This window comes from Emydura macquarii, unplaced genomic scaffold (genome assembly GCF_026122565.2).
Source record: "Emydura macquarii macquarii isolate MOO-44397 ecotype Brisbane River unplaced genomic scaffold, CSIRO-AGI_Emac_v2 contig_1253, whole genome shotgun sequence".
Taxonomy (NCBI): Eukaryota; Metazoa; Chordata; order Testudines; family Chelidae; genus Emydura; species Emydura macquarii.
The window spans coordinates 57,720,907-57,745,298 of record NW_027131390.1 but is presented as its reverse complement, the minus strand read 5'-3'; the positions used below and the strand labels follow the sequence as shown (position 1 = coordinate 57,745,298).

At 44.8% G+C, this 24,392-nt stretch overlaps 1 protein-coding gene across 1 annotated transcript; it reads left to right on the top strand.

Annotated features, from left to right (window-relative positions):
- Positions 1-11,689: 11,689 nt before the first annotated feature.
- SGO2 (shugoshin 2) lies at positions 11,690-23,955 on the top strand. Its single transcript, XM_067547909.1, has 7 exons — positions 11,690-11,825; positions 13,353-13,528; positions 14,008-14,085; positions 15,003-15,085; positions 15,503-15,738; positions 23,163-23,664; positions 23,943-23,955. The coding sequence occupies exons 1-7, from the start codon at positions 11,690-11,692 to the stop codon at positions 23,953-23,955; spliced, it is 1,224 nt and encodes a 407-aa protein (XP_067404010.1).
- Positions 23,956-24,392: the final 437 nt, after the last annotated feature.

The window sequence follows — 24,392 nt, the reverse complement described above, 5'->3', positions numbered from 1 at the left end:
CCAGGAGGACCATATAAAAAGGAGCTGCAGCCCTAGAGAGAGTCAGTTCTTTGCTGGAGCTAGAGGAGTGCAGCTGGTGTTCCTGGCAAGCCAAAGGGAACTGCAGTACCATGGACAACTCAGTGCTGGCAGGTACTGGGGGAGCAAGCAAATGCTCCAAACTGGTTGCTGGGTCTGAACACAGAAGAGCCCTGAGGTAAGGGTGAAGCATTGGTGACAGGCTGGAGCTGCGGGGAAGTGGTCCAAGAAACTGAGGAAGTTTTGTTAGATGATATGGCTGTGTGTTGCTGCTATTCTTAGGTTCCCTGTGCTGGATCTAAGGCCACTGGGTAAGTGGCCTACAATTGGACAGCGATAAACCTCCTGAAGGGGATCTGAACTACTTAGTGGTCCAGCTGGAGGCTGGGCCCAGAAGGGCCCAGAGGGTGAAACCATTGCCTCCAAGGAGGAAGTCCTGGGGGTACAGCCTGATATCAGGGCTGGGACTGTTTAAAGACTGCAGACACATCTGGCCAGAAAGGGTGCTTGCAAGAGGTGGATGCCATGCCATGCCATTACAGGGTCAAAGATGTTAACATAACCCAGTCACTGTCCAACATTAAACAGTTGTAAACAAGGTTCAGGGTTTGGTATACAGAGAACTCAACCAGCTTAGTACCATAGCCAACACACCATTAAACATCCTTTTAACCTTCTATTAAAGATATAGAAAAGAAGGAAAAACAGTTAAAGCATTTGAAATGTAAAATACTAAATAAGGCTTTCATTTTAATAATCTCTTTCCTTTTACCTTTAGCTGGAGAGAGGTGTCCTTTTTTTTTTTTTTTTTTTTTTTAAGGACCCCCTCCCCTTGTTTGACAGTCTTTTAGATAGTATGAAAAATGGTAACTGTCATTTGGGGAAAAGAGAAGAAGTTAGCAAAGATGAGCTGGAGTTGTGTTTACTGCTGTTAATGTCTGATCCCATTCCCTAAAAGACAAAACAAGGCAAACACACAAAGGAGCGAGAAAAGAATACCACAGATAGAAAATGCAGCTTCTCTCTGGTTGTCTCACGGGTGGAAGGCCGAGATGGCCATCAAGTGCACCTTCAGGGAAGCCAGAGCTAGGCCCTGAAGCTTAAGGTGCAGCAGGTATTCCAAGATGGCCTGTATAGGCGAGAAACTTGGTGGTATTTGGGGCAAGAGCGGGATGGGGGGAAATGCATACATCAGGCCCCCCGTCCAGTCTATAAGGAACACGTCGGACAAGGAGCCCGGCTCGCGACCCCAGAGCGAGCAAAAACTCGGGCATTTCCTGTTCCAAGCCGACGCAAACAGGTCTAGTTGGGGAACACCCCACTCTTGGAAAATTGAAGTCACTATCTCTTGGTGCAGTGATCAGTCGTGGCGGGGTGAGAACAACCTGCTGAGGCAGTCCGCCTTGTCGTTCCTGACCCTGGGGAGGTGAGAGGCCGATAAATGAAATTCGTGCCTCACTACAAAGTCCCAGAGTCAGATAGCCTCCTGGCAAAGAGCAGAGGAGCACGCTCCCCCTCCCTGTTCACATAAAACATGGCCGCTGTATTGTCCGTGAAACACTCTGCCCCTCAGGAACCTGAGGAAGGCCTTGCAGGCCACCCGGACTGCTCTGAGCTCGCGTACGTTGATGTGCAGAGCTCTCCTCGGGTGACCGTAGCCCTTGGGTGCCCAGGTCATGGCTGATGTGGGCTCCCCATCCCACATCAGATGCATCTGTGATGAGAGTCACTGAGGGGGCCAAGTCTCTGAACGGGACTCCCTTCATCACTTCCCTTGGGTCCCTCCACCAATTGAGGGACGACAGCACCTGTGGGGGAACCATGACCACTGTAGTCAGTGAATGTCTGTTTGGCACATACACTGAGGCCAACCACGCCTGGAGTGGCCTAAGCCTGAGGCGAGCCAGCCTCACCACATACGTAGAGGCTGCCATGTGTCCCAAAAGCTGCAGACAGTGTCTGGCCGTAGTCGTGGGGGACCTGGGGAGAACAGCTATTATGGTCGCCATTGCCTCAAACTGAGGCTGTGGGAGGAAGGCTCTGGCCTGTATAGCGTCCAGTGTGGCCCCAATAAAATCTATACACTGCACCGGCGTAAGCGTGGACTTCTGCTCATTGATGAGCAGCCCCAGTCTGGTGCATGTTGTGCAAGTAAGCTCCAGGCTGTTCCTCACATGGGCCCTGGACTTGCCCCGGATCAGCCAGTCGTCCAGGTAAGGGAAAATTTGTACCTCTCTGCGGCGCAGGTGGGCCGCCACCATTGCCATGCATTTTGTAAAGACCCTGGGTGCTGAGGAAAGACCAAAGGGCAGGGCCCCAAACTGGTAATGGCGCCCCGCTACCACGAACCTCCTATGGGCAGGTAATATAGAGATATGAAAGTATGCATCCTTTAGATCGAGGGCAGTGTACCAGTCCCCTGGATCTAGGACAGGAATGATGTAGGCGAGGGAGACTATGCAGAACCTGATGCGTCTGATATACTTGTTCAGATGGCGTAGGTCTAAGATTGGTCTAAGCCCCGCTTTTGCCTTGGGAATCAGGAAATATCTGGAATAGAATCCCCTCCCCCTCTCAGTCACTGGGACTTCTTCCACCGCCCCGAGCGCTAGGAGGGAATTAACCTCCTGTACGAGGAGTTGCTCATGGGCAGGGTCTCCGAGGGAGAATATCCTGGGGGGGAAATCGGGGAGGAAATCAGGGGGAAAGGCCATGAGTTGAAGGGCATAGCCCTTGAGAACCACCTCCAGGACCCAACGGTCCATAGTAATGGCTTCCCACTCTGCATAGAAAGGTCAAAGCCTTTCCGCAAACGGTCAGGTAAGATCCAGGGGAAAAGGAAGAGTGCCACCCTCATGCACACTATCAAAAGCGTTTATTGGGATTACCCCCTTTGGGAGGCCCTTGCTGGGCCCCAGCAGAGGACCCCTGCTGGCCTCCTCTGTTTGGTCCCCGGTAGCGATCTTGACCTCTCCTTGGCTGGGCGGGTCGGGGAGCCAGTCTCGGTGGGGGGGGCAGTTGCCTCTGGACTTGAGGCCGGGACTGACGTCTTGAGGCCTGGGGGGGTATACAGCCCTAGGGACTTCAGGGTAGCCCAAGAGTCTTTTAGGGCATGTAGTTTTTCATCTGTTTTCAGAAAATAGCCCGGTGCCGTCAAAAGGGAGGTTCTGTATGGCCTGCTGGATCTCTTGTGACAGGCCTGACGCTTGGAGCCAGGAGCAACGACGCATGACGACAGCCGAAGCCATGGCCCTGCTAGCTGTGCCTGCCGCGTCACTAGCGGACTGCAGGGCCACATTCGCCACAGCCTCTCCCTCTTGGGTCACCGTGGCAAAATCCACCGCTTGGTCAGGTGGTAACACCGATGCAAATCTCCGCAGTGATGACCAGAGGTTGAGATTATACTTCCCCAACAGAGCCTGGTGATTTGCTATTCAGAACTGCAAGGCTGCAGTAGAGTAGATTTTCCTCCCAAAGAGGTCTAGTTTCCTCCCATCCTTATCTTTGGGAGTATTCCCTTGGTTCCCCTGGCAGTCTCTGATCGGTTGCGTCAACCACTAGAGGAGCCGGGTGTTGAGTGATTATAGAGGAACTCAAAGGGCTCCTTAGGGACATAGTACTTCCTTTCTACCCCCTTGGACATAGGAGGTACCGAGGACGGGGTCTGCCAGAGGTTTTTGGCAATTTTCATAACCCTGTCGTGTATGGGGAGGGCCGCTCTTGAAGGGCCCGCCAACCCTGATGGCCCAAAGAGGGGGTCCTCTTCCTCGGACATGATTTTAAACTCCATGCCCAAGTTCTCAGCGGCCCTTTTTAGAAGGTCCTGATGGGTCCGGAAGTCAAACGGGAGCCTTGTGATCCCTGGCTGCAACATCGTCCGGAGACGAGGAGGAGGATTGAGGAATGGGCCCTGTAGAGGGTCCCTCCTCAGGGTCTGAGTCTCCCTCCGTATCATGCCCCTAGGTTGGCTTGGCTAACAGGGATGCTGGCAGGGCCGCTGAGGAATGCAGCGACACAGTGCCCTGGGCCCCTTGTGTGCTCCGTGGGCCCCAATAAGGCCATTGCCATGGCCCTTGGCACCATCCCGGTACTGGTATAGGTTGTGGCTGGTGCGCTGTAGCATGCCGGCCACCTGAGCCACCAGAGCGTCGCTTGCCACCCTGGTACACAGAGTGGCTCCACGATGAGGATGTCGACCGGCGCCGACATCTTCGGTGCCGGCGGGAGGACGAGGCTGAAGAAGAAGTGGTCGAGGACCTGCCCCTGCGCCAAGATGTCTTGTGACGCCGCTTTCCCCCTCGAGAGCGGGACCAACGTCGGTGATGGCTGCGTGGAGCAGATCTGGACCGCACCGCCGTCGGTGCCGACACAGCTGGTGGGACCACGAAGGACGGCGGTGCCGAAAAGTCTGGGACCGGTGCGGAGGCCGGTACTCGGGTCCTCGGTGCCGGTGATGATGCCCGGACCGGCGAGAGTGGACTGCTGTCCCTGGATCAGCTGCAGGACAGGGATCTGGAACGGTGCCACAGCGGGCTCTGCACCGGAGTTTGTGAGCCCGAACTGCAGTCCCTGCCGGGGTCGAAGCTGGATCTCTGACGACCCCGGTGCCAGCCTCGCGACCGCCCACAGTGCCGAGGCGCTCAACGACCTAGAGTTGGAGCTCGGAGGGGAGCCGACGCTCTCCGCCCTCCGTGACCATCTGGGAGGAGACTTAGATTGTGGACATCTCCACCCACCGGGGCCACCCAGCGTGGGTTTGCCCCGAGACGCAGGTCCCTGAGCCCTCAGCCTAGGGGGAGATGGAGGCATGGGCATGGCCATGAAGGCGCGTGCTGCAGTGAACGCCTCCGGTGTCAACAGCCCTTGCAGGGGCACTCCCCCACCCCCGGGAGTCGGGGGAGGCTCCCTGCGTGGAGACGCCGGTGCCGGAGTAATCTCCACAGTACGTGGCTGGGGAGTCTCCTTGATCTCTCCCTGCTGTCCCGGTAGCAGGGAGGAGTCCATAGGTGCGGCCTTGGGCCGCGTTTTCTTCTTAGGCACCTTCAGCCTTGGCCTCAAGATGGCCTTCAGCCTGGCGTCTCTCTCTTTCTGCGTCCGGGGCTTGAAGGCCTTGCAGATCCAGCACTTGTCTCATCTGTGCTGCTCTCCGAGGCATCGGCGGCAGTGGTCGTGACGATCACTCACGGGAAAGGCTTTAGCGCAGAGGTCACAGCTTTTAAAGCCTGTAGAGCCAGGCGTGGCTCAGCAGAAACCCCTAAGGGTACTTACACTAACTACTTAACTATTAACAATTACTTAACACTAAAACTTCAAAGAAGAGTCAAACAACAAGCTAGGGTACGAATGCTACTTGCAGACAGCAAGAGGCAGTAGTTCCAGCACCTGTGACAGGTGGAAAGAAGGAACTGGGGGCCCGTGGGGCCAGCAGCGCCCTTTATACCGCGACATGAGTGTGGCACTCCAGGGGGCGCCTGAGCTGGCCCTGCGGGGCTTGCTAGGGAAAAAAGTTCTGGGAATCTGTGCACGGGGTGCACACACACCTATATTGGAATGCATATGAGCAATCACTCGAAGATAGAACTTTTAGTACTAATGGTTTTATTCTGGGTTTTTTGTAAATTCAGTTAACTCTTAAATGACTGAGAATGCACAGCAGACTTACAAACATTTTGAAGTTTGTTTTTTTCAAATAAGATTGGATTAAACTGGCTCTGCACACATAAGAATTATCTATAATGTAGGCCCTTTCTCCAAACTGAAATTTGAAGAAACTTTGCTCCCGCTAGTTTCATGCTGACTCAAATATCTGACTGCTCCAGCATAATCATGCACATGCAATCAATTACCTCTTCCCCTGGCCTCTGTTTCACATTGTACTTGCATTTGGTTTATACAATACATGACATACTATCCTATTATAAAGCTCTCTACGATAAGAACATAATTGTAGTTTTATTTCCTTTTAGGCTGTTGGTGAGCCAGCTCTGTGTTCCTGGGATGCCTTTTTGGCAGAGGCTGGGGGACACTATAAAAGGTGCTGTGGCTGCAGCTCAAAGAAAACAGGGTTAACTGGCACCTTCACACTTGTTGAAGTAAACTCCTTAGGCCTTAAACTTTGGTCAAGAAAAGTATGTCTTATGGGTAAAGGGAAGGGGTAAAACAAAGTAAAAATGTTCTGAAAATGTAACTGTCTGAACTGAAAAAATGCTTGTACTGCAGTTTGCTTATCTCTGTAACCTTAACTAATAATAAAAAGAATGAATGCTGTAATTCTAACACTTTTATAAATATATGTTAAAATCTGCTTGAAGACGGAGACCCTTTACTGACTAGAGGCAACTCTGTCAGTGGCTCTCCCCTTGCATATGCTTGTGCTTCATAATAATAAGAGTCTCAGATCTCTAATGAGCCTCAACTAAAAACGCAGAGGAAAGCCTCGTTTCTTCCACACACTTAATAGCCCATCAACTCCTGAATGGCTTTGAATGGCATGTGTTGGTCAGTTTACTTAAATGGTATGGGATTATTTTCCTTTGAAAATGTTCCTGGGTTTGCTATCACCAGTTCTTTTGGGGTGTTTTTCAAGCTCAGAAATTTCAAATCACAGTATTTATTTCAAACTGATACGTTTTGTCTGTAGCCCCTTTCATAGTCTTTCTCCATCTAGAATATGTTCACCCATCTATTGATCAGACTATTCTCTTGGAATTTCATTAAATTTAAACAATACTTGTTTAATATTTATTTGTCCATGTGATCTATAAAGCAAGTTTGATGTATTAAATTGTTTTGCACTTGCCATGTTGTTCTTTTCTAACTTCCTATCTGATAAGTGAAAAGATCCATTTGGTTTAAAATACAGGTAAGTGCTGTTTCCAATGCCACAACATAATTTACTGTTCCTAAAACTATTTGTAAGCATTTATTATGGTTGTGAATATTTATGGTTGTGGTTATTGTTGTGGATATTTTATATAGCTAAATAGTTAATGTTTTTATTTCTAAGGTACCTTTAATCCTTCCTGTCTCCTTCCCTACTCAAAAAAACCACACACATCTTATTCTCCTTTCATGGTGAATACCAAAAATACATTATCTCCTGTTTTCAGTTGCATATTTCTAATCTACAGCAATAAGCCTGCTGTTAACTTTCAGTGTTGCACTATTAAAGGAATCCAATACACTAGAGGAGGTTTTTTAATTATTCTGATTTGTTTTGCAGCTTCTTCTGCTCTATAGTTGTCCTGCAGCTTTTCACAGTGAGTTTGTTTGTAATTATGACAAATAATTAAATTAAAAAAAAACACATTAAGGTGTATAGTTACTGAGTCACTGTCTGTATTAGTTACCTTTTCAATTATATAGCATCTTTCATATGTGCACCTGCTAGGCATGAGGGAGACAGACTACTTTCTTTAGGAGCAGCAGGATCCACTACCTGTGCCTTTACAATCTTCAGTCTCCCAGCTGCTCAGACATACAACAATTAGAGGAGGGGTGCTGAAAGCCATTGAACTGTAAAGCCTGTATATAAGGGAAACCACTTCAAGCCAGGGTGTGTGGCCACACCCCCTGCACTCCTACTTCTAGCACCTATGTATAAACCAGACATTTTCATATGCCTTTATTCAAGGCAGTGTTCTTCGTAAGTACCATCTGAACTTTATTTCCCTGTGTCCTCCAAGACAAATCTTAAGTGCTTCTTATTCCAGCTGCAAAAAGATGTAGGGCTAAATATGCTTCCAATGTGTCTCTTTACATCTTGTCTTTAATTACACCTTAGCTGGATGGCTATATTTTGAATGGGGGAAGCACTGCCACTTATATTTAAAAGGGTAGGGAACATGCATATAGTCACTTATTTAGCAGTTTTCTGTCATGCTATCAGTGCGTGGGGCTGTATTTGTAAAGAGCTGTACTTTGTCTAGTGCTTTAAACGGGGAGGGCCTGCCACAGCTGTGGGGGACAGCCACTGAAAGTAGCCGATTTGGCCACCAGTGCCCCGGCCTCACCTGTTAGAGGAGGCTGGTTTGGTTGCCTATCCTCACAACAGGCAGCACAACAGGTACTTCCGCCCACACAAGCAACCCCCGTGCCCGTCACCCTGAACAAACCTGTCCGAGTTTGCACTTCCGCTTCCAGTTGGAGCCACCCAGAAGGATGGAAGGCTAAACCGGCAATCAGCCCTGAGGCCGCCGCCCATTGAATATGGTGTGTCTGGTACAGCTGAACTGTAGCAAGTGGAGCGGAGAGCCCAAAAACAAACACATGGGGCAAAAATGGGCAGGATTCCGAAAAAACACCAATTACTTCCCGCTATAAGTCTTAGCCAGCTACGCCCTCTGCCGGGGACAGTTCCCTTGACGCTTCGCCCTGCCTCACGCAGCCTGTACCTCTTTTTATATCTCTACACACCCCACACCCCCAGTTCTCAGAGCGCCGCCTCGCGCCGCCCGCCCTTTTCAGTCGCGCGCGTGTGGCTGGCGCCGTGAAGGAGCTACGCGCGCGCGCGCATTTTGAGCTGCGGCAGTTTAACGGCCGTTGTCTGAGGGGCTGCGCAGCTGGTGGTGCCTACTCTGCACCGTCTGGGGGAGCAGGTGATGACGGAGTGGCAGGGGCTATGGACTCGCTCATGCTCACGTCCGGCCTTTCGGCCAGCTAAGCAGCACCAACTGGGCGCCGCCCGCGACGGAGGGATATTTCCTGGAGAGAGGGGCGGGTAATGGCTCCTCCTGGGTCGCCCCCATTGGCAACGGCCCGGCCGGGGCTTTGCCGTGAGAGGCAGCACGCCCGTCCGGCTCCCTCCTGGCCGAGGACTGAGGGCGGGGCGAGGGAGGCAGGGACCCATCTCCGCCTTCCCGAATTGAAGTTCCCCTTCCCTTCCCTCCCCTCCCCTCCCCTCCGTGCCCCCCGAGCGGTGAGCGAGCGATGGTGGTGGTGCAGGAGGATCTCTCGCTTCACAGCTCTGGCCCACCTGCAGCCCTTCCCCTGCCGCCGCCCGCGGACTTTCTCTGACTCGCACTGGCTGAGGGGGCCGACCGCTGCAGCTGCTTCGACACCCACGGCCAGGCGGGGCACTCGCGCATTTTCCCGCCGGCCCTGCCCCCACAAGCGGGGTCTGATGCTCCCACCCCGGCACTAGCGCGCTCGGGGGAGGGTGTTAGGTCCTAGCCAAACCCGGGTGGCTGGAGAGCAGGAGCAGGAAGCTAGCGCCCCTGTTCCCTTGCCGCTGGGGAGCCGCCTCTTGAGGCGCGTGGGCTCTGCTGTGAGATACGCGAAGCACAGCCCCGCGCCTGGAGGCAGGGTTAGGGTAGCGGTGGCTGTGCACGGCTACCCGTTCTGCACATGGCCGTAGTTTGCACATTTTACTCCTGCAGTGTAGCCAGGGGCGCTGTCTATCCTATCACTCTTCCCCCCTTAGCCCGAAGCGCGCTCGGTGTGCAAGTCCCAGGCATGGATGGTGATTCTCTGAATCTGCACAATCATGAGGGCGTCTCAGAAGGGGTGTATGTGAGCACAACCACGCTACCGAAAGCTGTTGTATAAACCTTTAATCTGTGTTACAGGCATAATGAGATGAGTGATCATTAGTATGTCTCTGGGACCTTTAAGATGGCTCCATTGATAAATGTCCTCCAAATGGCTGAGCCTCAAATGAGACCATGACATTTCCCCTCAAGTCCAGTTTCAGTGCTTCAGAAGCGTCAGGGTCGTGTTAAACCTTATTTGTAAAGCTGAATTGGGAGCTATTTTAGGTCTCAATTCATAGGGTTGTTTTTTTTTAATTTAGCAAAGGATCGTATCTACATGCAAACAGAAACCAGGGAGGTTATGGATGCATTGAAGAAGACTACTAGCTTTGATTTTTGTATTTAAAGTGTATAGTATTCAAATTTAAAATATCACTTTAAAAGTAGTTGGGAATACTTATTATTTCCCCACTTTGTGTGTGTGGGTGGGTGGGTGGGTGGGTGTGGGTGTGGTGAAGGTCCAGAATGCATTTTTGTCAATTGGTACATGGAGATTCTAGCCCTAAGACCTAAACTGCCAATCAAAACATGACTGGACATTCATCCAAACTAAAAAGTGTTCCAACTCTTTTAATTTTAGCAGTGTCTTGTTGTGTTTGTTGTTTTTCATAAAATCCCACTCCTGAAGTTGTGTGAATCTGAGCATCTCATCTTTCATTTAAAAATAAAAGATTTTTAATCCATGTGGTTACAAAATTAAGCCTGAAAATGTGACTCAAGTGCCCTTTAAAGCCTCAAATCAAGAGGGTAAATAAAAAACCTGAAATATATTTTGAAATCTCATTTTTAAGCCAATCTCATGATTTTGGAGACACTGACATGATTTTTGAATGTTTCAGGTTGGAAATACTGTAAACTCCAATGCAGTTAAGATGAAGGCAGAGTTTTGTGAAGCTGGGTTAACAGAACAGCAGTTGATTGGTTACATTCTGAATCCTCAGCAGTAAAGTGGGCTAAAATATATTTTCTTCTTAAATGTAAATTTGGTTTAATCAGAAAGTGAAGGGGATCTAGCAAGTTCCAAAAACTGATAATTCAGTTTTCATGTTTGTTAATTAAATACTTTGCTACTCAAGGTTGTTGAAGTTGAAAATCAAAGGAAACCTCTCTTAAACCATTAGGGAGAACTAAGCTAACTTTGCATTTTTATCTGAGAGCCAAGAGATCTCTGAAACTGAAATATTTCTAGGGTTAAGCAGGTTAACTAATCCTAAATAGAGACTTGTTACTTTTTATTTTTAAAAGCACAAGTATAAACATGTCTTTAGAATGTGGATAAGAACAGAACATAAGAAGGGGACCATATTGGGTCTGACCAGTGGTCCATCTAGCCCAGTATCCTGTCTTCCAACAGTGGCTGGTGCCAGATGCTTCAGAGAGAATGAACAGAACAGGACAATTATTGGATAATAAATCCCGTGTTGTCCAGTCCCAGCTTCTTTCAGATAGCAAGTGGCTTAGGGACACCCAGAGCGTGAGGTTTCATCCCTGATCATCTTGGTTAATAGGCATTGATGGACCTATCCTCCATGAACTTATCTAGTTATTTTTTTGAACCCAGTTCTATTTTTGGCCTTCACAACATCCACTGACAATGAGTTCCACAGGTTGACTGTGTGTTGTGTGAAAAAGTACTTCCTTATGTTTGTTTTTAACCTGCTGCCTATTAATTTCATTGAATGACCACTGGTTCTTGTGTAATGTGAAGGGATAAATAACACTTTTTCCACACCATTTGTGATTTGATAGACCTCTATCATATCCTCCCCCTTAGTCATTTCTTTTCTAAACTGAACAGTGCCAGTCTTCTTTTTGATCTCTCATCATATCAAAGCTGGTCCATGCCCTTAATTATTTTTGTTGCCCTTCTCTGTACTTTTTCCAATTCTAATATATCTTTTTTTGAGAAGGGGCAACCAGAACTGTACACAGTATTCCAGGTGTGGACATACCATTTCGAGATCAGAGCTCGAAAGCTTGTCTCTTTCACCAACAGATGTTCGTCCAGTAAAAGATATTACCTCGCATACCTTGTCTTTCTGATCTTCGGGGACCAACATGGCTATAATAATACTGCAAGTAATCTTTATATTGTATCCTTTTGGACTTTTTTTTTGGTAATAAACAGGGCCTTTTTGACAATGGTGAACCAAGCAACTGCTGAAACATCCTCCATTTTCACCCTGGGTTCTATTAGAGGACACATGAAAGAGAAGAGGGATAGATCTATAAAACTGAATGCCTCTCTTGCATCTAAAATCAAAACTAAAATAATAAGTGAGTGTAATTAAAGTAAACTGTTAAAGCAATTTAATCCATATACTATGTGCACCATACAAGTCAATGGGGCAGTTGATGTGCTTAATATTGTTTGCTAAATTGCCTAAATAAAGATTATCATTAATATAATATTAAGGTTGAGAATTTAAAAATGGTCTGGTGGCTAAAATATGTTACTGGGAATGACAATTATTCGATTCTTTACCTTGTTCGTTGCTAGACTTTCTGTCCTTTACCTTTGACAAAGCAGCTAGGCCAAACTTGTTAAAAGTGCACATTAATTTCAGGTGCCTCAGTGGTAGTTGTGATTGCTCAACATTGTCTACAATCAAGATGTAGTTATATTGAACACCTAAATTAGTGAATTTTTTTTAAATGTTGGCATTAACTTCTGTTTGCTTCTCTTTTCCACATCTGCAAAGTGTGATGGATTGTAATAAGTCATGCGGCCATGTATTGAATGATGAGGATAACGAAAAATCTTTAACAACTGTCTCATTCTCTGAGCAATATCTATGCTGTGCACCGAATGAGTCAAGAATAGCTTTATTTTACAGACTCCGTAGCTAAACACATAGTTTTGGCATATTCTTTGAGAGGCAATGTAATGAGATAAGTGAATGAGAGCTGGGTTTGCCATGTTAGAAACTTGGGTTCTATTCCCAGCACTGCTAGAAGTGACTGTGCAACCTCTCATCTTCAAATATCTCATCTGTAAAATGTGGGAAAATCATAAATACTTGTCTGGTTCTTAAGGCAGAAATGTGAGGCCTTGCTCAATAATGATTTTGAAGGTCACAGAATTAGTAACATTAGGCACAGGAAGATGTGCCACTAGAACTCAAGATCTCCTTGCTCCCAGCCCAGTGCACCTTCTGTTAGGTATTGAAATAGAATCAGTTTTGCCTGGGTCTTGTCTTTAGTTCTTCGTGTATAATGCAGAAAACCCAGCAACACTTTGAAGCATACACAGTGTGGTTAGAACATTAAGAAAAGGAAAAGCAAGTGTCCAATGGGTTCTACAACTCCTGTGAAAATAGTGATTTTTTTGTGACTGGACAATTTTTCACAAGGACAGTGGAAAGCATCTCTAAGACTAAGGAATTTATCCCCTTTTAAATTTTAAGCTCCTACTTGAAATCTTTGAGATACTAGAGTTGTTTAAAAAAACAAATGAACAAATCCAGAAATATATTTTAACATTGGCAAAACTATTCATTATTAACCTTGTTTTTGGAAATAGCTGCAAAGTTTTGCTCAGACTTTACCAAAGAAAGTCCAACTTGATGCAGACACCATACATGGAATAAACTTTTAATTTGAACCTGATTGGTTAGTTTTCAAAGTGATAAAGCAACTGGAAACAAAGATTTATAATGTGTGTTAGGCCAATTGTAAGCATTGATACTGCTCCATCAGAACGATCAGTAATGTTGACATAGACTATAGCTGAAATAGACTGATTGGAAGACACTGGGGCTGAGCAAAAGTAGAAACTTATGATTATTTTGTTTCTTTCTACAGACAATTCATCTATTTTTAAGATATCTTTAAAACACAATAATAAAGCATTGGCTCTGGCTTTAACTGTGGAGAAGGAAAATACTCGGAGGCTGAAGAATGAGAAGATCTTTCTACAGAGAGAAGTAGAGGAGTTACATTTTCATAATGTCTTGCTTCGTCAAAAATTAAACTGTTTGGTATGCTGCAATTACCATAATATTTAAACCTTCTAAGCAACTCAAAACATCAAATATTAATGGAAATTTAAGAGAAATGTAGCTTAATTTTTTTAACTAGAACATTTAAAAATGTATTATCTACAGCAATTATTTAAAATACACAGCTGCCAACAGGATGGAAAAAGATGAGGCTTATATACTGTCTCACAATAAATTCTTGTTCAGAATTCATTTTTCCTTAATTGGATCACTTCACACTTCTAACTGGTCCAAAATCCAACAACACACCTGTGTGTGGACATTTTAATCCCAGTTTTACTTTTATATTTTTCAGTAAGCAAATTAATCAAATGTAGAAATTGCTTCTTTCTCTGCCTCGATCATGAAAAAATTACAAAATATTTTTACCGTTATTTATGGTTTCTTCCTATATAAGGCCTTAACTGTTTAAAGAGAATTCCATCTTTAAGACCTCATTTATGTTTTTATATATACAGAATAAAACTCTCATAGAAATAGAAGCATTTATGAATAACAATCTTTTAACTGCAATTGAAATGTGCAGTTTTTCTGAGGTAAGTGTCTTGTTTGAATATTTATCATATTGTCTGCTGCTTAGTCTTATAGTCAATTCTATTTAATTTTTGACCAAAGGTAAAAAGTTCAAAAGCGCCTACATTTAAGTCATGTAGGCACTTCTGAAAATTTTACCCAGGTGTTTTTAGGTGAAATTCTGGCCCCAGTGAAGTCAATGGGAATTTTGTATTTGATTTCAAAGAAGCCAGGATTTCACCCTTTCTATTCCGAGAGAAACTAGTTCTAAAGTTACTTAGGTACTTATCCTGATGAAGCCTCATTTTGCAAAAGTGCTGTTGGTGAATTAATAGGTGGCAGTCTTCCTCAGAGAGCTAACAATATTCTAACCTCCTAGCATGATGTTGGAGGGAACTGTGCTATGGGAATTCTCATCTTTTAGATGAGACCTCTGCATGAAAATAGGGTATGAGCCCTGGTATCATGGCAAAATTCCAATTTAGGTAATACATTCTGCTTTCCTATATACCTATATAGTTTCAACACAATATTTTTTCACTTTCTGTTCTAAATTATTGAACAATGTTGCTGTGCACTCTTATAGCTTCTACTTCAGTGATGTGTGAAATAATTTCTGTATGTGTAAAATTTATAAAGTGCTTTGGGATTAAAGTAATTTCTAAATATGAAAAAAGTTTTGTTTGGGCATAAAGCAATGTTTTCCTTGAAATGATTGTATTCTTTTGGAGGAATATTCTCTAGGCTGTATAAATGTATATATGCATATCACATATGCAATGGTAATAGCTATGTGATAAACTGCAATATATCCTGCACTTTTGATCACCTCATCTGTTTTCTGCCCAATGATTAATTTACCTTGGGACTATGTGCAATACTCCAGACCTATAAGCAGTTCCTAACATGGCTACTTTCTTTTTTTTCTTGTTTTTAATAGCATCTTCAGAATCCTCTTCCACTGTCAAGTGGTCAAAGCAGTTGTGCTGATCATCAGTCTAAGACTTCATATCATTCAGTTAGGTAATTGGGGTCTGTGTTACAAATGGGGTGAGCACAAAAATGTGGAATTCTGCTAAAATCTGTCAGTGGCTTTTATAGACCTAATCTCTGCATGCTGTTCTAGAATAAAGAAGAGAGATTTTTTTAAAAATGTAATCAGGAAAGCTTTTGTCTAGTTTGGGAAAAGATTGTTTGAAACATCAAATTATTAGCAAAATATACAAATAGGCAAAACTGCTGTTTGCATAAATTTGGTCATTTCTCTCTAGCATGCAAAAGAGACTGAGTGTCAGAAAAAATACATTTTCTCTTATAACCAAAGCAAAAATACTCCCCACATGAATTCTTGTTTTCTGCTCACTATATAGTATTTATGTGATATATTATACTAGCAATAACTGTTTGTTTCTCCTTCATAGTAAAACTTCCTCTTTTCAGAACTGTAGGAATGCCAATGAAGGTTCCTTTAATTGCAGCACAAAATGCAAAACAGCAAGACAGCTCTTCAGTGTGTGAAAAGTCAGATGATCTTTGTAATCTCATCTCTGTAGTATCAAATGAAGTTTGCGCAGGTCAGATCAGTGTTGAATTGTTAGAGAATGAGAAAAATAAGCAAAAGTCAAATGAAATAGACAAAATGGAAACAGTCTTTGACTCAAATATATTTTTCAGAGGTATGTTATATTAATTTTTTGTAAATTTGTTTTTAGAAATTATGTTTAGTGTGTAAAATAAATTGTGATGAGATACAGTACATATACATGATAAACAAAAGCCACTATTCATGTCAGTGGAGACTTCAGAAACCTTTAATATTTTTTTTTCCATTTAATTGCCAACAAGAATGCCCATCCACAGCTATAGGTGCATCAACAATTATTTAAAGAGCAATTCTTTTATGAATAACTACCCAAGAGCATAACTAAGCCCAAATACAACAAAATCAGATGGTAATTCAAAGGAAAAAAAGTATTCCATACAAATCCAACCCTCCCCCTCCCTCCCCGACACACAAATCATTCCCATGCCTTCAGCCTTCCTCAAAAGACTTAGCAAATAAGTGGCCTCTACAACTTTAAAGTTCACAGATTTGGGCTTTTTCAGTCCATGGGAAAGTGCATTGCAGAGTCAAGGGGCCTCACAGAAAATGCCAGGCTGTTAGCCTCTTCTGTTCTGAGGTGACATCATCTTGAGCACTTTCACTGACTACCGCTATGGTAATATCACAAGAAGAGATAGGTGGTTTCAATTAGCAAGATCCCAGGCCAGCTAGGGCTTTATAGATCAGAACCATTACCTTAACTCCCCCCAAAACCCAATAGGCAGCCATTGCAGATCTCAGAGCATTGTTATCTCAGAGCATTCTCAACAAGAAACACTACTTAAATAGAGTGGTGCTCCACTGTGCACAAGCTTAAGTTTCCAGATGTTTCTAAGGTGTAGAGCACATTGCAGTAGTCTTACTGTGAAATAGCAAGTTGTTCTTTGAGTGATGGTCCCTATTGTGTTTCATTGTGGGGTTATGCATGTGCCCAGAGTCTGAGAATTTGAAAGTAGTGTCTGTTGGTCTATGCATGCACCTTGGCTCACCTCATGCCTCTGACCAAGGTGATAAAGGGCAGGGCAGACCAGCTGCCTCTTCAGTAATTCTCCCCGCTGCATGGTCTAGATCAGAATCTTTAGTGTCCTCTGCTCTGAAGTCATTCTGAAAAACAATATTAATTCAGTTGCAAATAGTTCATAGTTTAATAACTTTTAGTAGTTTTAATAGTTTTTATATCTTTAGAGTTAGATTAGGCTACAGGGGGACCCCGACCACTCCCCTCTGTACCACTTTCGGGTACTGGACTATGCCCAGAACTCTGGGCTTCAAACTCTGCGCCACTTGCCCAGGATCCTCCTTGATCAGTGACAACTATCTACACTGCCTCTACTGCCTCGGAGAAGCTCACATCACAGCTTGGTGCAGTATTTGCCAATCTTTCCCCAGCCATACCCAAGAAGGGCAGGCACTTCATCTCTGCAACCATCTCATAGAGATGGCCATGAAACCCCAATCAGACCCAGGCCAGGGAACAATCCCTGTACATCAGCCTGAATCAGGAAGGAGTGCACCTCTTGCTGCAAAGTCCAACTCTGGTGCTGGGCTCCACCAGTTCTGGACTGTACTCCATTGATATCACTGTCACTGACTCCTCACAAAACCCTACAGCACTGGCAAAGACCAACCTCCACCGGATAGCATCATCATTGCTGACACCAATGGTCCTGGTAGAAAGAGTTCCCCTTACATTTGGGAGATCTGGATCTGTGACTGCACCACGGGACATTTTTGCTCTCCCAGATCTGGAATCCCCCCTCCATTTCCAGAGAGCTTATATCTAGTCCAAGAGCCCTGCCTGCTGACAGACAATTCCCCCACCCCACACACAATTTACATCTCTCCAACTGCGTTGATGGTACTGCTACTGAACCCTGAATTAGCCTTTTCCTCCTCCAGAGATTCAGAATTATTGGAGGAACCATTCCTCTTGTACCACCCTTGCACATTTCCCAGGAGACTCACATGTCCTGGGACCAACCACTGCTTCACCTGACTAGGAGTCACTGGTACCTCATGCCATGGGGACCCTCATGACCACCTGTTGACCCCTCCTACTGGCCATATTGGGGACCTTTGCACCAGTACCACCCTTCAGAATCTATCTAATCCTCCAGGGAGTTGCCACCTGCCTCCCCACTGAGGGAACCATCAGTTTAACCCCAGCTCCAGTAGAGGAGGATGAGCACTACACTCTGGTTTTGGCAGTTCCACCAGAACAGGTTGGACAACCATCATTATCACTGGAGGAAGCAGTGATTTTGACATCCCTTTCCCCTATGGATGACTTCAGGCAGTTCCAAGACCTGCTATGCAGAGTCACTGGGGGACTTCAGATTCCAGAGGAGGAGATCCAGGATTCCCAGCACAAGCTCTTGAATATCCTCCACACCTCTGGACCTGTAAGAATAGCCCTCCTGGTCAATGAGGCCATAATGGAGCTGGCTAGGACAGTGCGGCACCCCATCACCGGCACCTCAGTGGGCAGAGAGACGACATGTGCTCGCTAAGGGTTCAGAATTCTTATTCTCTCACCCAGCTCCTAACTCATTGTTGGTTCAGGCAGCTTTGGAAAGGTCCAGGCAACAACACCCCAGATCTATTCCCAAGGAGAGTAAATGCTTAGATTTGCTGGGGAGGAAGGTTTTCTCATCCTCCGGTGTTCAATTCAGGATAGCCAATATCAAGTGATATTGGCTAAATATGATTTCCTGAACTATTCTAAGTTTGAGGAATTCTGCAACAGTCTCCCACAACAGGATCATACTTGTTTCCAAGCTCTGATAGAGGAAGGAAAGTTAATAGGCAGAACAGCCCTCCAATCCACAGTTGATGCGGCTGATACTCCCTCTAGGACTATGGCAACTGTGATTGCCTCAGGGTTCCCCAGGGAGGTCCAGAATACCCACAAGGACTTCCCCTTTGATGAGTCTCACCTCTTGAGTCAGAAGACAGATGAGTCCCTACACACCCTGAAGGAATCTAGGGCTACCCTTCATTCACTGGATATATACACACCTGCCCCTAAGAGGAAGTTCCATCACCAGTCGACCACATCAAGGTATGGGGCTCAACACTTCTTCCATCAGAGACCCTACAGACTACCGCATAAAAGGTGGAGGATTAAAAAATCCCGTTTTCCTATGCCCTTTGCACCAACCTCAACATTCCAGCCCCCAACCCAATGATATTTTTGACACAAACTTGAGAGTGGCAAATCACTGAGCCCAACACCTACCTCCATTCAGAGGTCATCTAGCACTCTTTCTCAATACCTGAAGTGCAATGATAATGGACAAGTGGGTGCTGAATGTCATCTCCTCTGGCTACACAATCAAGTTTGCAATGCAACCTCCTCCAGAACCTCCCTCCGAATTCCCCTTCAGGGACTGTCTCACAACAGTATTCCCGGTCAAGAGATGAACTCCTTCCTGCAGTGAGGAGAAATAGAATGCATTTCTCCACAATGTCAAGGGACAGGTTTTTCCTTGACCTACTTCCTCATACCAAAGGAAGACAGGTGGAGACCAAATCCTCAACCTCCACCATCTCAGCCGCTTCATTCGCAAACTCAAATTTTGCATGGTCACATTGGCAGCAATAATTTCATTTTTAGAAAAGGGCATGCGGTTCACACTCTCAATATGAATCATGCTTACTTTCATGTTGTTAGTCATCCCGCCCACAGACAACTTCTCATATTGATGGTGGGCTCCAATAATTTTCAGCAGAGTACTACCTTTGGGATAGATACTGTCCCCAGAGTCTTTACCAAGGTATTTTCAGTGGTAGAAGCTCACATCAGACATCATGGTCTCCTCATTTTCCCGTACCTTGATGACTGGCTCTTCACTGACAAATCTTGACAAGAAGCCTCTACATAGACCACTGTGATGCTTTGCCTCTTTTCCTCACTGAAAGTCAGTTCTTACCCCAATTCAATCTTTGGACTTCATTATGGCAACTTTGACCTTTATCACTGCAATCGTGTAGTTACTCACAGACAGATTCCAGACCATGAATGATATTATAGTGAGCAACCCTCAGGTAACTGTCAAAACATGTCTGTCTCTACTCACCCACATGGCCTTTTGCACATACGTCACTCCATTCGCAAGACTCCAACCTTACTGTCTTCAAGCATGGCTACAGTAATTTACTCCCCAAGCCGTCATTCCATGAACCTCATGCTGAGAGTTCCCACCAAGGTAACATATGGTGGGCAAATCCTCATCATATATGCTTGAGGGTCCCTTTTCTCCCCTCCTCGCTGGACAAGACCATCATTATGGATGCATTCCCTAACAGGTTGGGGAGCTATATGGGCAACTGCACAGCACAAGGATTATGGACATCTTGAGAGTCCAGAATGCACATCAGTGTCCTGGAATTATGGAGAGTAAAGAAGGTATAGGAGTCCTTTCCTCCTTCCATCTACTTTCACCATGACCTGATAAGGTCAGAGAAGACTATGACGGTCTTCTACTTCAACGAGTATGGGGCAGTAATATCAGCCTTTCTGTATGCAGAAGCAGTCAGTTGCTGGAACTGGTGCATCAGCAGTCCTATCTACAGCCTGCCTTCCGGGGATGCAGATAGTACTTGCAAACTCCCTCATTAGACACTTTGCAATTGACTACAAGTGGGAACTTCATGACATATGCTGCACGATATTTTCACGTGATGGGGGAACCCCAACAAGAGATCTGTTCACTTCCCAGGCCAACAATAAATGCTCCAGAGGAGCCCTAGGTTACCGCTTCCAGGGTGATGCCCTTCTTTCCTGGTCAAACCAACTCAACTGTGCCTTCCATCTTCTACTGCTTTTGCCACAAATGGTACACAAGATCCAGCAGGAGAGGATGACCATCATCCTAATCACCCCTTTCAGGTCCCCACAGTTCTGGTTCCCCCCATGTTCCCTGCACATGTCATCTCACCTGTCAATTATTCTCCCAATATTTCCCAAACCTCTAACCCAGTGCAATGGCAGGATCTATCACCCCAATTCATGACCACTCTACCTCAGGGCATGGTATTTGGATGGACATGATCCCTAGAACAGGCATGCTCCTCAGCCATACGAGACATCCACTCCAATAGCAGAAAGGACTAGACTAGGAAATGTTACCTAGCTAAATGGAAACACTTCTTGTCTTGGACACAGCAAAGAAGTATTCTACCAGAAGATAAGGATATTTCATTCATCCTAGACTATATCCTCTCTTTGAAGACATCGAGTCTCTCCCACAGCTCCTTGTGAGTCCACTTAGCGGTGACCAGTGCATTTCATCCATCTACTGAGGACTACTTTATTTTTATACACCTGCTAACCAATTCTGGAAAGGCCTGATAAGAACTTTTCCACCTCCTCAAAAGATTGTTCCCCAATGGGGCTTGAATCTTGTTCTTTTGGTGTTTCAACTCCATGAAGGTCACCCTTCTTGTTGCAGTGGCGAGGCTGGTTGGTGAACTCGAAGCAATGATAGCAGACATCCATACACTGTGTTCCACAAAGATAAAGTTTCCTTACACCTACACCCCAAATGTATCCCTCAAGTAGTTTCAGAATTTCACTTTAATCAATCCATTCACTTACCTGTATTCTTCCCAAAACTGCAATCAGCTGCAGAAGAATGTAGACTCCGTTCACTCCATCTTCAATGAGCTTTTTATCTGCAGAGAACAAAACCAATCAGGAGGTCCCCAAGTCTGTTTGTCACAATAGCAGAGAGAGTCTGAGGGCACACCATCTCCACCCAGAGAATTTCCAAATTGATATGTGGTTTCATTCTTCTCTGCTATCAGCTCTCGATCCTCCCTCCCCTTATAGGGTTCGAGCTCACTCCACTAGAGCTCAAGCAACGACCATAGTGTCTCATCAGGACATACCCCCTCCTAAATATCTGTAAAGCGGCCATGTGGCGCTCCAGCCACACATTTTCAGGGCATTATGCCCTGATACAAAACTCTGCTGCTGATTCTTCCTTTGAGATGGTGCTTCTTTGTTCAACCTTACCATCCTCATTCTTGCACCTTCATCCTACTTAGCTACTGCTTATCAATCACCCACAGTGGAATACAATAGGGACCATCACTCAAAGAAGAGGAGGAGGTTACCTGTAACTGGAGATTCTTTGATATGTGTGGTCCTATCTGTATTCTACTACCTTCACTCCTTCCCCTCTGATTTGGATCTTATCTGATTCACGGTGAAGGAACTGAAGATGCGGTCAGTCCACCCTGCCCTTTATTTCCTTGGTTGGAGGCATGAGGCAAGCCAGGGCACATACGTGGACCAATAGACACTACTTACAAATTCTATGACTCCATGGGCATGTTGTGCGTGTGTACCTGCACAGTGGAATACAGATAGGGACCACATACCTTGAAGAACCTCCAGTTACAGGTAAGTAAACTCTTCATCTACTTCTAACAGGAAAGTTTGCAGCCTCCTTGCCAGATATAGATATAAACATGTATTACAGATCATTCCTTTTGTGCAGGTAGAGCTCCAACTGCACTTCTTAGTTACAAACTTGGGCAAATAATTGTAGAAAAGGACCCGCAATGACTTCTGTTATATCTTCCATCTCTTTTTCCTCAACATACTATTATCACTTCAGCCATGTCTGCTTTGAGGTTTAGACCATCTGTACTCCAGTCTTAACCAGATGTTATCTTGTGATCAATGACATTATCTGGGCTGAATGCGTGAGATAGGAGCTATAAAGATGGATGTTGTTTGTATGCCAAAATCATTGCACCCTGAGCCTTGAATCTCCTTGACTCTTGTCATTCTGGGTAAACACCTGTTTTTGGCACATTATATGTATCGGTCAATGATCTTCTGGCAATGGATATTGCCATATTGATATGGCATATTGATATCCATATTGATATTATAAGATCCATACTAGTGGTTCTCAGCCTACCGGCCACTTGTGGCCCACTGAGTACACAGCTGCAGCCCATGTGACACCCTCAGGGCCATACAGGTAGTATATATACTGTCTGTATGCGGCCCACGTAAGACATGGAAAGCTGCATACGCAGCCCACAATGGAAATAGGTTGAGAACTACTGCTTTATACTGTTGAATAGAAGGGTTAATGATATGGAACTCTGTGGTAACCCTAACTTGAAAGCGCGTGGCGAAACAGAGCAGTTGCCCATAACTCTCCATTGTGATGTCTCTAAGAGAGAAAGAATGAAGCCATACTAAAGTAGCATCATTGTTCTACTAGAATTCAAGTTAGTCAGTAGCACCTCATGATTGACACTGTGGAAGACTGTTGATAGACTCTAGAGGGGAGGGGTATACTATATATAGTATAACTGTGTATAAAGTATAGTGTAATGCTTCTAAAATGGGCATCCACATATTTCTGATGAATCTTCAGTAATCCATGCTAGTCTGAAAGTTATAAGTGTGAATTGCACATTTTGGATACTTTATTACTTTTTTTGAGTCACATTCACTTGCTTTTGTTACAGAAAATCAGCCATGTACGCAGCTAAGCTCCAATAATGCCCTCGTGTCTGATCTGGATAATGTGCCATCTGTGGGACAGTCTGAAGCACTTACAAAACCACATGATAGTCCATTACCATTCTGTGGAAATGTGACTGAAAGGAAACAACACGCAATATCTTGTAGATCAAATACTCACGCAGGTATAGTGGATTTTAATAAAAAAGTAACCCCAAGTAATGGGTCACACTGGAGCATTGACAAGGGCAACAATATCAATGAAATGAAACCAAATGTGTTGTCTCACCCTGGTTCATCGCTTCAACCTCGCAATGAATTTAAGACAGATTCAAATGAAGTGCATTTTGGTAACCAGCTAAAGCCTGAAGAAACTGTTTATGATACTGATATGGAACTGACTGCCAGTGATGTGGGCAAAATACTCACAGTTACATCAAAAGCCAAAAATAAAATGAATAGTAATACCAAATCTGATCAAATTTCAGCAAATTTGAGAAAAGTGAGGTATTCAAGCACAGGGAAAAAAGATAAAGAGAAAATTAAAAACAATCCTAAAGGTAGTTCTGATTTTCATAGTGAAAAAAGGCACAAAAATACTGAGAATAGTATAGATTCAAACAATAGTGAATCAAATGCTCCGAAGTTTCAGTTGGAGGCAGAACAAGTGGCTGAAGGGAATGCTTTGGGAGAGCTGACACTACAAATGGCCAATAAAGATGGTGATGTACAGAATTCCCAATACAATGATAAAGCTACTAGAAGGACATATCTGGTTAATTTAGGAAGCCCAAGTAAACAACAAAAACCTGATTATTTACAGCAGAAACTAAATAAACGAACTCTCTCAGAAAGACTAGAGAATATGGACAAGTTCCAAAACCCAGACTATCGCTCATCTAATAACAAGGCCCCATCAAAAGTTTATTGTACTAAAAGTTTACCATGTATAGAAAGTCACATCTCCAGTGTGTTGTCTTTACAACAGGACTTACTGGATGTAAATGAGAAACGTATCAAACCAAAAAGAAACAGCAAGGCCTTCCAAATCCCTTCTAAAATAAGCAAAACAAATCACTGTAGAAAAGAAATTGGGGAGCATTCAGAAAGTAGTTCAAAAAGGCCTGGAGCAAAGGCATGCAAACCTGATTGCAAGACAAAACAAGACCAGAAGAGTAATATAAAGAGTGAATGTCACAAAGAAAATAATTACAGTGACAGGAGAAAAACACAGA

Bases quoted from the DNA above. Each gene is read 5' to 3' on its own strand.
- SGO2 (XM_067547909.1), top strand. From the start codon at position 11,690: ATGGTGAACCAAGCAACTGCTGAAACATCCTCCATTTTCACCCTGGGT. The intron at 14,086-15,002 runs GTAAGTGTCTTG...TGTTTTTAATAG, and splicing joins AAATGTGCAGTTTTTCTGAG to CATCTTCAGAATCCTCTTCC. The intron at 15,086-15,502 runs GTAATTGGGGTC...TCCTCTTTTCAG, and splicing joins ACTTCATATCATTCAGTTAG to AACTGTAGGAATGCCAATGA.